Source organism: Mugil cephalus, chromosome 8 (genome assembly GCF_022458985.1).
Source record: "Mugil cephalus isolate CIBA_MC_2020 chromosome 8, CIBA_Mcephalus_1.1, whole genome shotgun sequence".
In the NCBI taxonomy this organism is placed as follows: domain Eukaryota; kingdom Metazoa; phylum Chordata; class Actinopteri; order Mugiliformes; family Mugilidae; genus Mugil; species Mugil cephalus.
In genome coordinates, this window is record NC_061777.1 from 7,649,561 (window position 1) to 7,663,713 (window position 14,153).

General features: G+C 42.8%; 1 protein-coding gene across 4 annotated transcripts; it reads right to left on the bottom strand.

Annotated features, from left to right (window-relative positions):
- Nucleotides 1–1,287: 1,287 nt before the first annotated feature.
- plat (plasminogen activator, tissue) lies at nucleotides 1,288–13,670 on the bottom strand. Of its 4 annotated transcripts, none has more exons than XM_047592743.1 (15): nucleotides 13,540–13,670; nucleotides 8,361–8,454; nucleotides 7,728–7,854; nucleotides 7,374–7,508; nucleotides 6,541–6,651; nucleotides 5,484–5,658; nucleotides 5,075–5,166; nucleotides 4,803–4,977; nucleotides 4,625–4,710; nucleotides 4,476–4,541; nucleotides 4,181–4,385; nucleotides 3,955–4,091; nucleotides 3,545–3,685; nucleotides 2,730–2,878; nucleotides 1,288–2,637 (listed from the first exon to the last, which is right to left on the bottom strand). In XM_047592743.1, the coding sequence occupies exons 2-15, from the start codon at nucleotides 8,433–8,435 to the stop codon at nucleotides 2,470–2,472; spliced, it is 1,842 nt and encodes a 613-aa protein (XP_047448699.1). In that variant the 5' UTR covers nucleotides 8,436–8,454; nucleotides 13,540–13,670; the 3' UTR covers nucleotides 1,288–2,469. The 4 variants fall into 4 exon arrangements, with proteins under 4 accessions (XP_047448699.1, XP_047448698.1, XP_047448700.1 ...); XM_047592742.1 differs by lacking the exon at nucleotides 13,540–13,670 and adding an exon at nucleotides 9,974–10,277; XM_047592744.1 differs by lacking the exon at nucleotides 13,540–13,670 and adding an exon at nucleotides 9,974–10,274 and having other exon boundaries at nucleotides 7,812–7,854.
- Nucleotides 13,671–14,153: the final 483 nt, after the last annotated feature.

Genomic DNA, 14,153 nt, shown 5'->3' on the forward strand with positions numbered 1-14,153 from the left:
TAAGACTAGAGTAGGTTTTATTCTTTTTTATCAGAGCAACGTTCCCATGCTGAACTTCTTGTACAGATATTAGGTTTGTCAGTCATATACTGGATTATTAAATTTCATAGGAATGCATTTTGCTTAAGTTTCATGAGCATTTATTGACTACAAGGAGTTATCTTTAGGGGCTGGAGAAGATGGAATTTACGCACTTTTTCTTAAATTTGAATGTGAGCGTTGAAATAGAAACGGAAATTGGTAAACACAGGAAGGCTTGAAAATAAATTTGGTTAAACAGAGACTCCTGTTCATCTGAATTGAACTGTGAGTTCAACTCAAACATTAAACATATATAATAAAGACCACGGATATAAAGTAGCTATTTAAATCTACCATATTGCAAATCTAAGGCCCTTAATCTTTAGTATTTTTAATTTAATTTAATTTAATTTGATGATATTTTCTGCTCGGACTCCAATTCATAAAGAAATATTGTACTTCTTTTAAATTTACAGGTGAATTTAAGTCACAGCAGATTAGGACTTGATCTGCTCATCATAGTGTAATGAATCACATAGAATATGCAATAGATAATTGATACATGAATCAGCTTTGTTCAACCACTTATCATCACACAAGAAAGGAATTTGACTCACTGTTAGTGTACTCAGGGACAGGTATAATAGGTAGGAATGTTATTTAACGGGGTATATATAGAGAGATTATAAGGGCAAAGCTGCCACGTAAAAGGTAAAGACTTGTGTGTCGGTGAAAGCAAAATAAATAAATATGTGTCTTTGTCCGTGTGTATATGTGTACAGTGACATCTGGAGGAAAAAGCGTTGGTGCATTTGCATAAGTTAATATGCAAGTTAATTCTAATGTAAATGTAAATATGAGCATAACCGTCTTTTCAGCACAGGGAAGAAGGTGATTTTGTTGTGGGAGGGGGTTGTCTCTGCATGACATCAGACTGTCAGACTGGAAACGGTTCTTGTTCCAAGGAAAACACAGACAGAGCCTGTCTGTCTGTTGGAGTCTAGTTATCACTTTTACTTTTGTGCCTTTTCGTCTGGCAGATGTCCACGGTGGCATTTCTACTTTATGAAAACTTTTGAGAACATGCACATGAGTCTAAGAGACATCCACCATCTGATTTATGGATTTACGAATAAAAAAAAAGCATCAACTGATGAAAAAAAAAACCTAAAAACAATACTTTCCAGCTCATGGTTTCATCAGTTATTTTCCAGGAATGTGTTTTATGTCATTCAGAGCTCGATAAACTGAGTCAGGAAGCGTATAAAAATGTATTCAGAATATTTATTGACAAAAAGAGTGTGTTGCCAGATGTGGTTATAACGGCAATAACAATAAGTTATTAACACACACTATGTAACATATTGAAGTTTATACAAAACAATGCAAAATACACATAAATATTAACTTAGTACAAAACAATCTAAAACTTCGTTCCCATTCAGAGTCTTTCACAGAACAAAGTTCATTAAGGAGTTAAGCTGTGCAGTCAATAAAGCGGTTTAATTGAGCGCAGAAATAAAAACAGACCCCGGACCCCAGGTTTCAATATAAAATCAATAATCAGGAAATATACATGTTATATACACACTGGGCTCAACCCAGTAGTCTGGTGGAGAAGTGCTCCGAAAACATCATACAAAAGAAAATGAGAACAAGTCTCTTCCTCTATTGTGAGGGTAAAGGTTTAACAATGACAGGTTTGTTGGTTGACACAGAGCGAAAGTCTCTATCTTTCCTGCTTCCACCTCCAAATATGTTCTCGTCTATGAGGAGGCGGCAAGTTACAGGGTGAAAAAGCTGCAAGCGCAAACAGAATCTGAACCAGCAGATTTATCTTGCGGTTTTGTACGAGGGTCTGAAACTCCTCGTGACAAACTGAAGACAATTTTCGCATTAAGCCAATATACACCTACACCTAGAGGACAGTTTAAAAATGCCCTTTGGAGTAGCAAACAGAACCCTACTCTATGTGATTTAGTATAGTGTGACTAGTAAAAGCCTGTGTTATGTTCTTCTGGGTGAAAAGAACCAACGGCTTGACTGTGATGCTGTGGATATACTCGTTTAAAGGCAGCCACAAAGAGCAGAGGCATGTAAATTTGCCATTTGCTACTTTTTTTTGTCAGGTTAACTGTCTGTCCGGTGAAGAGAGAAGACACAAAATGAACGATTTAAAAAAAAAACGTGTTGGTTCTCACTGTCACATTTAACACAGCCGTAAAAAGAGGTCTTGGAACGACACAGAACTCCTCTGGGTTCTGGTGTGTCTCTGTAGAAAACGGTCCTGCTGGCTCAAAACCTGCATCTGTTTGGATTCAGATCCACAGGTAAACAAGCTCTCGACAGAATCAGGAAGAGTCCCGAGGAACTCTGCGTCTGTCAGAGGATAAAACACCCACTGTTTCCACCGACGTCAGTCAACAAAATCTTGCTCGCAGCGTCACGTTACACCGGGCTCGCTTTCATTTTTTTGTTGATCCAGTTGATGTAGCGGGTGACGCGGGCGTAGACCCCTGGCGTGTCCTTCCGCCCACATCCGTCACCCCAGCTGATCACACCCATCAGAGTCATCCTGTCATTGTGCCGACAGACCAGCGGGCCGCCAGAGTCTCCCTGCGGGTGAAACCCCAGAAGCGAAACGTGAGAGTAAGAACAAGATACGATCGGGTAATGTTGTCGGGAGGTCAAAGGGTGGACGTCCTCACCTTGCAGGCATCGTCCAGCCCTCGGGTGTCTCCTGCACACAGCATGTTGGAGGTAATCGTCCTCCCGGACAGAGCCTCGGGGACGCAGCGCTCTTGGGGCCAAAGGCGCACATGACCTCTCTTAATGCGGTCTGAGAACTCAGCGGAAACTGTGGAGAGAGCGTTTGAATTAGTACGTCAACATCTCTTCTCATAGATCAGTAACATATTTATACAATTACCTATTAATTGCTTGTTTCAGTGCATTTTATGAACTGAGATTTATTAAGACAAAATTAACTGCAAATATTCTGGTTCATTGCTCTCATCTCCCAAAACAGCACAAAGCTTAGCACAAATTAAGAATATGTGTCAATTATGTTGCAAAACTGCAGTTAATGTCTTCTATATAATTTACACACAGTGCCATTTTCTTCCTGCGGGCCAGACTGGACCCTCTGGAGGCCCTGTTTTGGTTCTCGGGCCGTTTGTTTGAGACACTTAAGAGAGACTTCCTTTCACATTTGTTCATATGCAAATTTACATACAACTGCAACTGCATTTTTACTTTTTTATTTCTACATTTCATTTTATTTTAGCTATCTTTGTCTATTTTTCTTTTTACTTGTAGTTCTCAAGAGTGTTTTTTTTTTATTTTTTTTTTTATGTGCAACTGAGCTACAGTGACCAAGCAGTTTCACTTGTGGATGAATAAAATCTAAGGTTTGTGGAAGAGCTTGCTCACACCGCCCCCTGCTGCCCAGTCAAGGAAAGCGTCACAAATAGTCGCCATACAACATTAAAAAAAAAAAATGCTATGAACTACGTTTGCTTACACTCTTTGTCTTTTCCATATCCTGAGATTTCACACTCAGTCCAGTCGGGCAGCACCAGCCCACGTTCAGGCAGACACACGGGAAGGACTGCTTCAGAGTTTACGGCACAGATGCCAATGTCGGTCTTCAGCTTCAAAATAGCTGCAAGTGGAAAGTGACCAGAGGAAAAGTCAGGGTAATGCACAGGGGAAAAGTGGGATGAAAACAGAGGGATGATGTTTTAACAAGCTGTCGCTGCCCATTAAAACTCATATCATCACCGTGGGGGCAACAAAAGTCTCTCTTCTTTTTTCACTTTAAAGCAGTCTGACATTTTTACGTGCTTGGTGCATAGAAATTTCCATTCACGAGATGAAACAAATTAAAAGTAAGCACACAGTTATTATTTCTTCAACAACATGTTGACTCACCGATGTCGTTGTCGAACGTCTCACTGTCGTACTTCTCGTGGAGCCAGTACTTCTCAACCCCGAATATCTGCTCGCTGCTGGAGTTCTGCTTACGGAACGTTCTCCCCAAAATCACCTGCAGCTCTTCTGGTTTAGCGCTGCAAAACAAGGGACCCGCGTTTGCATGCTGCACTGTGAACACACTGAACTGTGCATTTTGTGGGCGCAGGAAGTGACTCAGTCCTACTTGTCGGGGAAGCAGTGTGCGGCAGACAGGACCCAGCAGGAGTCGATGAGGACTCCGCCGCATCGGTGATAGTGTTGTTTGGATACGGGCCCGTACACGTTAATGACCGCCTGCCACGGCTGCTCGCTGATGTCGCTCTCTCTGCCCCCGTACATGCGGAAGGCCAACCGATTCAGGGTGTTGTCGAAACGCTGGCCACACGTTCCTGCGGAGGGGGGGCGGATTGCAGGTTGGTTAAACAGCCGCGACGTTATTCACGTATTTGTCATTTTTTTGGAATATCACGATGTCCCACCTCTGTTATTGTTGTTCGTGGTGGGAGCACGCGGGCCAAGAGTGGTGATGACGGACGGACGTCTTGCTATAATAGGAAAGGCATAGTTAGCCTGATGGCACTTTGCTGTATGTGTGGTTTCTGTCATCAGTTGCAATAAGGGAACTCACAGCATTTAGGTACGTCACACAGCTCCCAGGTCAGACGCATGTTTTTGTACGTATGACACCAAGGGCCTGCATCACCGTCCGGGTTCCTGTTGAATGCAGAAACAGGACACACAATGAGTTGTTGTTGTTGTGAACCTTCTGCGGGGGAGTTTGACCATGCATGCGCTGGCGTCTCTACCTGCAGAAACTGTGGCTGCCCAGCCCCAGCGTCAGCGCGTCCGATCTCCAGGCGTTGAAGACCTTGTGCTTGACGGAAGGAGAGTCCCACGGGATGCAGCGAGAGCCGCTCTTGGTGACGGATGCCGTGCCTCTGTACGACTGACCGGAGCCCACCGAGCATGCTTTGACCTTATCTGCTCCAAAACAAAAACAGGAACAGACGTCAGTGAATTAGTGCACAATTAATGGTGTTTCTAGCAATTTTTTTATTTTTATTTATTAAATATGTACCTGCTGGACATTTGGGCAAGGAGCACAACTCCCATTCGACCTGAGTGCCTTTATAGATAAAACACCAGGGACTGCTGTCACTGTCAGGGTTCCTAATGAGTAAGATAAAACAAAGCACACGTTAACGGATCGTATTTTCACCCATTTTGGTGGAGGTGCTACAACTTTAATGGCAAGTCTATAGTTACTATACGACAGGAAATGAGGAGCGAGCTAAGGCTTGTTTTTTCAGTCACAGTACAGTGATAGAGCCTCAATCAAATAAATCAATGCTTTAAATTAAAAGCCAGTATACAGGCCTAAGTGCATCATTGCTGCAGCAGTCATTGAAATTAGACATTTTTATCAGATCCCACCTTGAATTTAGGACCAAATTCAAATCTGCATTAACCTGCATACTTCCAAATACCTGCAAAAGTTGTGATTGCCCAGTCCAAGAATGTCAGCGTCGCTTTTTCTGGCCGTGAACTTCTTTCCTCTCAGAGACGTAGAGTTCCAGTTGATGCATTCCGCTCCTGAGCGGGTGGTGCTCCACGTGCCGCGGTACCCTTCGCCCTGCCCCACAGCACACTTCTCATTGTTGTCTGTCGGAGAAAGAGACTTGATGTAGTTACTTGTGCATATGTGAGAATGATATCACCCTAAAAGCTGACCTGATTCAATTATCCTGAAGCATGTTTATTGCATCTGGAACTAATCAGAGCATTGAAAAGATTTTGGACGAAATATGAAAGCACCATTACTTCTTATGTAAGACAGAAACTCATAACTTGGGCCCTAATAGCATTTTACGCTGTCGTTTTCTAATTAGCGGTTAAAAACAAAACATGAAGTCGGTGCGATCAGATTTATGGTCTGGACACGTTAATGCGCAACTCTTTGGCTAAAATCACTCGGCCGTGACCGCTCGGGTTCAGATAATTGTCCCACTGAGAGGGTGGGGTGTCTTTAACGGCACCAGAGAATCGCACGCGGAAAGAAAAACATTCATATCCTCGAATGTCTTTTCCATCGTTTATGACCCTTTTCTTCTTCTGTCCAAACCACAGGCCCACGACAGCAGCTGGATGAGGCACCCAGTCAGACTGTGACCTTATCAAGAGTCACTAGCAAGTGACTGGGGGCCTGGGTGGCTGCAGGTTTTAAATAATAATAAAAAAATATATGTATATATATATATATATATATATATATATACACACAGGTTGGGCCTGTTCAGACAATCAATTAAAAATTAACAGTCTGGTTTTGGCTTCTCTAGTGTGAAGACTGTCTCATTCCTCTGTTTTAAACCGATTAGTTTTGGTTTGGCAAAAAACTAAGACGTCGGTCATTTTTTTAATGATGCTGAAAATATATCCATTATAATTTTTTTGTCTCGTTATTTAATCACCTTGTGGATTTAACAGGCTATTCCATAATTAAAATAATCCTGGAGCATATTCAAGTGTTCCTCAAGCACTTACTGATCTCACACCGCATCCCGCTGAAGCCTGGGGGACACTGGCAAATGTAGTCTGAACTGTACACGGCCTCCTTACAGGTCCCCCCATTGTAGCACTGGGACTCGAAGCAGTCTGGAAGGGCAGACAGAGAGACGTTTAGTCAGTCACAAGTCATTAGGTTGAGACGACAGTAATCAGAAAATGACGGATTGGCCGCAACCACGAGCGTATCCAGAGGATTAAAACTGCGGTTTTGGCCTCGTGTGTCACATTTAAAAGTCTTATAATTGTCTTAGCGTCTAAAGCAGGACTGATTCTTCATTTATTATTTCAACATTTCCTAATGGCTAGCGCTCAGAATAACAGCGCTCCGCTCGTTTCTATGAGCTCACAGAGGCTGGCCCATGAAAAATGTGGTTATAATTTGTCTGAGGGAGGGAGGGAGTAATCATGCTTCGCAGGATTCGTCAGTGGGGGTGAAAGTGCACACGCTGGGCTGGTCTGGTCTGGTCTGGCTAAGAGTATTTCAAATAATCTCAGACTGAACTACACCCTGTCCGGGACACAGAAACCCAGAGACTCTTCATCTGGATGCACTGAAATAACAGGGATCTGGACACGTGAGCGAGGCAAACCAACAAAAAAAATAATCATCTGAGGTCATAGCAGTGAGTCTGAGGTGAAGTCCAAATGAAAGACAGTGAGGTCAGTGAGGGTAGCAAAGATTTTAAATAAGGTTACACTATACAGAAAAAAAAAAAAAAAATCTGATTAGAAAGGATCGAGAAAAATAAAACAAACAAGCCAGACAGGCCGGTTGAGTTTGTGCATCTCTGCATCCATTTCACACTCACTGATGGTGGGCACAATATGACAATGCACTCGTCCTCTTAAAGCACAATGGCAGTACTCCACACGCTGTCCCCTCCATCGCAGCCAAGTCTCCCCATTACTACGCACTGCTGAGGTCTCACTATCCACACACAACGCTGAGGAAACACACACACACACATACACAAACCATAAATAATTAAACAGCCAATAAAACAATATGAAACAGAGATTGTCAAGCTGGTGCAAACATGCAGGTGGATGAGCACAAACACGTGATCGACAGCAGAGAATTAAAAGACACTTGTGGTGATGATTGTGATGATGGCAGTGGTGGTGTTAATAGTGGAGGTTAGCAGATGAGTGAAGGGGCTCACAGGGGGTTTCAGAGGAAGGCGAAGACTTCTTGACATGAATAATGAAAAGCGTCCGTCTAGCTGGCTGCTCCCTGTCAGGCTCACCTCTGTAAAAACGGGTCCCTCTCTTAGTGCGGAGCAGCCCCACCTGCAACAGACCAGATAAGTCAAGCACAGAGCAGCAGAACTAAAAAACAACTGAACTCGTAGGGTTACTTAAAGACATTTGGCCGTTCATTAAAGTAGCTGAAGAAGCAGCTGAACAAGCTGTTTGGATTGATCAAGCAGTCAAATTCCCTGTGTTTCGTCTTTTTTTAGTTTCTTTTTTATTTATAATACAAAAAGCAATTAAAACACAGAGAATAATCAAAAAATTTAGTCCAAAATAACTGGTAGATAGCACTCAAACACACTTTTAGAGTTCAACATTGAGCTCATGTTTTTTAAAAGAACATTTAAATGGCCTTTTTAAACCTGTGGCTGCTTAGGTATGCGTCGGCGTACAGCACATATAAATATGAAGATATGAAGATAAATGTTTTCTCAGGTGGATTTTAAAACCAAAAAGCGATTAAGATGCATTAAAATAAGTCCTTGTTAAGTACGGAGGATTTATAGTAAAGCATGAGAGCGCACTTAAGGTGCAGTACTTACATTGTCCGCTAGGCAGCAGCAGAGAGCAGAAAACAGAAAGACTAGTTGAAGTGATCTGGTCATGACTCTGGTCATCCAAGTGGTGTTCAATATGCTGGAAGCAGAATAAAAGCACAGATTAGAAACCGCTGGTAGAAGTAGCTCAGTTAGTACTGAATATTTGCGTGATTTAACATGAGGATGGTAGTTCAACCAGCCAATACATCCCAGTGGGATTACACAGAACAACAAAAAAAAAAGGCTGCATATACTCCATAAATGTATTTCCTGGATGTAGTAAATACCAGAACTGACAGGAGATGACTAAATTCATATCTAAATTGATCTGAAACCTTTAACAAGGGAGTTCCCCGTTCTACTGTATGTTTATCCCTGTAAACTTTTTGTCGTGAATCATCACCGCATCACTGAGTGAACAATTGCAGGAAAACAATCTACACTGGTCATCCTCTCGTAGGATGTGTATGCACGGCTTCCTTCCTCCACCCCTATGCATTCTACTGAGTCAAACCACAGGAGGGGAAACGGAGTGAACGGTGGACGAGGCGGAGTGCTTGGCGGAGCCTGGAGGTCATTGCTGGTTTCTTGAGGTTGAGCTGACTTCTTGATTCACATCTTTGCAGGGCGCCCCTCATAGGAGCCTGAGCGAGTTCAACAAGTTTGCATTTAATTTTATTTACATTCGCATTCCGTAACACCCTCCCACTAGCAATTGTTCGTCCCGTTTCATTCCCACTGAGAGTAAACAGGAAGCAGATTATCTTCTCCCCAAACGAGACAGAGACCCGAGCTTCAAACACAAACACGACATCCTGGACATCCCTGGAGCGATGAAAGGCAGCACGCACAGGAGAAAGCTCCTGCACGCTCCTGAAAACATCCCTGCTCTAACGGAGCAAAGCAGCAGCTGTCGGAGAACAATGAGACGTGGGACGTTAAAGGGGAGTAGGTGGAAAAAGAAGGGAAAGTTTGAAAGTTACAAAAAATGAAACTCATCTTATATTTCTATTAAAAGATTTCTTTTAATAGAAATATAAGCTTGAGAAAAAAAAGCTTGAGAGTTTGATATCATAGTTTTCAGCCTCCTCTCTCATAAAGGAATCAGGTCATGCAGAAAAGAGGAGAGAGTCTGTTGCCCTACAATCAAACGTGAGTAAACGTGAGTCACACAAGAAGGAGGGGGAAGGGGGAAGAAGGAGTAGGGAAAAAAAATGGGAAAGAGAGGAAAAATATGTCAAAAAGGATCTCTATACAAAGAACTTCCAGCTGCCACAGTAAGAACTGTCCCCTGCAGACACATGCATGCAAAGATCCAGACATACACCAGGAACCCTCTGGATACATGCCATTTCTGTCCTCTCCTCTCTGCTGGTCACTTCTCAAATGAGTCACCGCTGTTGTGTTTTGATGTATCGGTGAAGTAAAGCAGCTACGTTGGCAGCAGCACTCACGGCGCACATACGCTCTCGTGCACAAAGTGCTCAGGAACGTGGAGCTAATCAACACTCGACGACCCAAAAGATTTACTGTTTATTCTGCTCATTGTCCTTTCAAACAAAAACTCCCTCTCAGGCATTCACTTATAAAACACAGGCAAAGGTTCACACACTCACCATTAAGGGGACAGGTCCTTTGAGATCTGCCCTTGGCCCGGACAAATAAAAAACCTTCGCTTTTACCCCCCAACAGAGCCTCACTGGCTGGGTTGACAACAACACGCTAGTTTCCTTTTTGTTTCCTTTGTGCAGCTGTGCAGCTGTTCAGCTCCGTCCACTATGGTGCCTCGCTCCCTGCAGCCCTGTCAGCTAAAAACATGTGTTTCCTGCTATAACGCGAGCACTACAGGCGCAGTGCGATTCGGAAACGCGCGTACATATCAACACACGCAAGCACCACAACACATGGCAACATGCACACATCAGACGTGAACATATGTGGATCCCACCCTTTCTGGAGTCTATCTGACATGCAGAGGCCCAGTTTGGGTGCCTCCAGCTCTGCTGCTGTGACAGCCCCACGATGTTTGAGTTCTAGCTGCGTTCCTACCAGGTTTTCATGTCTTGTTTATGCATGTGAACATGAATATGCACCCAGTAAAAATCCTCTTAAAACTCCTACAGACGATTTTCTAGAAAAATTGTGCATTCAACCTTCAAATTTTAGAAGTGTAACAACAAAATAATTGAACTTTTCTGACTGCACAGAGGTCAAGTGTGCTCTCCTAGACAGTTTAAAGAGCCTCCTGACTAAGTGTTCAGTAAACTCACAGTTAACACAGCTAATACAATTGTTACAAGTGTGCACGTGAATATCACTGGCACACTGGTATCTTAATTGCTCTAAGAGGGTTTCACCCAATCTGTTAATATTTGAAACGTGTACAAAAAAGTCTGCAGCCAGAGGAGCATGTGGTTCGCCTGGTTAGTAGGTCAAACGTGAATGGAAGAAATGAAAACATATTTGGAGCAGCGGCTAGGCAGACCGTGAGTCACAACAGCTGGTTTAGCACACAACTCTTTACCGCAGATGCTAAGACAAGCTGAAGCACAACACAACAACAGTTATCTACTATAATTAAAGTGAATTCTACTTATTTCTGTGCCAAATTCTGCTGAAGTGCTGACCACTTCTTCTTTTTTTCTGCACCCTGGGGCATTAGCGCCAATGTGTAATGATGATGGTGTGCTGAGGCTGTAAAGGTTGTATGTGAGACATTCTTCTCTTCAGCTAACAAGACCAAAAAGTCCACACTGGGATGGTTAGACACCGTGCAGGGATGTCGCACATGCCTGAAATGTTCAAATTTTCTTTTTTCGGTGTGCACTTTAAATAACTTTTGAACTGCTACAGGAAATAACTTCACTTTGAGCGCTCCCGCACATTTACAGTCCAGTCATGAACTCGGTTTCTTTCTTGGTCTCAGCATTTTTCACATTGGTGGGAACAAAAACAAATAAAAATATCATAACATGTTTCGAACCAGTCTGACTTGGCTGCACACTTCAACCTTTATAGTGGTTTCAGCTTAGGCGTTGTTCCCTCATTAAGATGTTTGCATGTGTGTTGATTAATTCCTGATGATGTGTTGCGGCATGTCGCTTTGGTAAGGCTCAGAAGGCATTATGCATTCTTTAGTTTGGGGGATTTCAGCTGAGCTCCATTAAACCAGCTGTGATCTGTTCTTGCAAAGCCCACCCCCCCTCCCAGAACAGAGAGATGCATTGTTACCTTTCAGATTCACTCTGTGTGTAATGTGACACTGCATATTTCTTATCAGAAAGAAAAACAATCTCATAAAGGCTGGAGAGGCCTCACTAAAGAGCAGGTGTTGACATTGGAAGGAAGTATATACTGCTGAAATAATAGAGCATTGAGGAGATGAAAGGATGAAAATCAGAGAGCAAGGAGACATCGGAGAGAAGGAAGAAATCAGATCCTCGAGCTCAGCAGAAAGAGAATGAGTAACCCTGAGTCATCCTAGCCTCTGGGAATGCAGAGAGAAAAGAAGGCACCGACTTATAGGCAACATTGAGGCCATTATATGAAGATACAGTTGGAGCATTTAATCAGGATTTTTTTCCTTTGGCTACAAACCATATTAAACATTTCACTCACAGGGGATTCACTGTGATTATCTGGACTTCTTCCCACATTCTGATCCAGCCGTATCCTCCGCCTGACCTACACTTAATTTACACTAAAGACGCAGCCCACTAATCCCGTGAGTCACAAATAACATGAGGCCCAAGTCCAGCTTCGCAGGAATGCAGCTAGTAGATACAAACTCTACTTCTCTCAATGTCAAACAGAGCACGGCGTGTTAGTGTGATGGAAAATCTCGGCACTGACAGATGCCGGGGGAGTAGGGCGATATCTTGAGAGTCAAGTGAAACCAAGTACAACGCATTTGCCTGATAAGGAGTCAGTGACGCCGTGCAGGTTGGCTCAGGGTGGTACACAGATACGTCCGTGGACAGAAAACTACTCCATCAAGGGCTGTTCCTTGATAACGCACATGCACATTGAGTCCTGCAGAAGAACATGGCATGGACATGTCCTTTCAACACCTGAAGATGAAGTTGTAGATGGCAACTTCATCTTCATCTTCATCTTCGTCTGGACAAGCTCATCCGTAGGGATGGCTCGGTTCTGGGGAGGAGTTTGGACCCTGTGGGGACTGTCACGGAAAGGTGCTACAGGAGGAAAGTTCAGAGCATCCTGGGCTGTGACAGCCACCCCCTCCATCCCACCCTGGCTGGACAGAAAAGCAGCCGCAGCCAACGGCTCCTGTCACTGAGCTGTAGGACGAAGCCCTTCAGGAGGTCGTTCATCCCCACAGACATCAGAACACACAACGCTAAGTGTCAGCAGGCCAACGGTTAATGGCTTGGGTGATTGTAATGTCTGTTGCGCATCTGTATCTGCATACAAGACACTTGTAACACTGAGACATTCTAAAATGTACCTATATATATTTCATGTCTGTGGGTGTAGATTGGACTGTATATTTTTAGAATATTTTCTGGTAACTGACTACCTCATTCTTACACTTTTTTTTTCTTTTTTTTATTTTTATCTTATTCTATTTTTTCTCCTTGACTCATACTCTTATGTCCATGTCTGGTCACATTTATGTTCTCTATTTGCTCGAGACTCGGACAAAACAATTTCCCTGCGGGGATCAATAAAGTGATCTTGAGTCTTGAATCTTAAATCTTAAACACACAAATTGCTATTTTTTTACAGGAGTGAAAGGGAAGTGGCTGTGGGTGAACTGAATGAGCATGCACACACTTTAAATTAAATGCTGCAAGACGCAATTATTGCTTGTCAAGTTGTACTATATCATACATTTCAATTTTTTTTTAATTGTTTCTGCATATAAAATACTGCAAATAAGTTCATATAATAGTCTCATACTATATATTTATCAGCTAACTACATACACACTGGATTGTTGCCCAACCATATTGTGCAAAAAATGTATTACAACCATAGATGTAGAACTGCAACCTTAAAGTAGGCTATCCACTCCGTCTTGTCCCATACACCCTGTAATAATAATTGTAACCGCACGATTCAAGGAGACACCGTATAGTTGCTGCAGGAGACAACAGCCTGGTGCATAACTCTATCGCGAGAAGATGTGGATAAAACGAAAACAAGACAACTCTCTTACCGGATTTGAACTCTTCTGAAGCGACTCTTCTGTGTATGTGCGCGCAGTCAATAGTGATGCTCTCGTCTTGCTCGTGGTTTGCCTCTCGGACTGTGCACGTTATTGCTCGGCTCCCAGTTTTATAATAGTCAGGTCCGGTCCGACCGGCGTAAAGGGGGAGGGCACATGACATCAGCCTGGAAGCGTAACTTGGGCGGGAAGATGTAGATGATGATGATGATGGTGCGATACGCTGGAAGGGACCGTCCCCAGGGACCGTACCCAGAAACTGTAGAAATCACGAAATCAAGTGAAAATGAAAAGTTACTTAGCCTTCCCATGAGTCCCTCTGAGACGCACTTAAAACAAAACATTTGCATCAGTTCTCATGAAATCATGAGATAATCTCGACACGTGACTTCTTTTTAATGGATAACGCCTGATGTGTATACATAATAATAAAAAAGATGTGTCTTTTCAACTTTTTTTTTATTACAAAATATATTTTTATCGTATGTTTACTGTATATACTGCATATATATATATATAGTAACATATGTGTTAGATATTCAGTTTGAAGATAAGCAATTTATATTTATAGTTTAAGAAAACACAAGCTAGAAACCAGAGACAAA

Coding starts and splice junctions, on each gene's coding strand:
- plat (XM_047592743.1), bottom strand. CDS start 8,435: ATGACCAGAGTCATGACCAGATCACTTCAACTAGTCTTTCTGTTTTCT. Junction 7,855..8,360: donor GCTGCTGCCTAGCGGACAAT/GTAAGTACTGCA, acceptor GGTCTGTTGCAG/GTGGGGCTGCTCCGCACTAA. Junction 4,711..4,802: donor GGCAGCCACAGTTTCTGCAG/GTAGAGACGCCA, acceptor TGCATTCAACAG/GAACCCGGACGGTGATGCAG.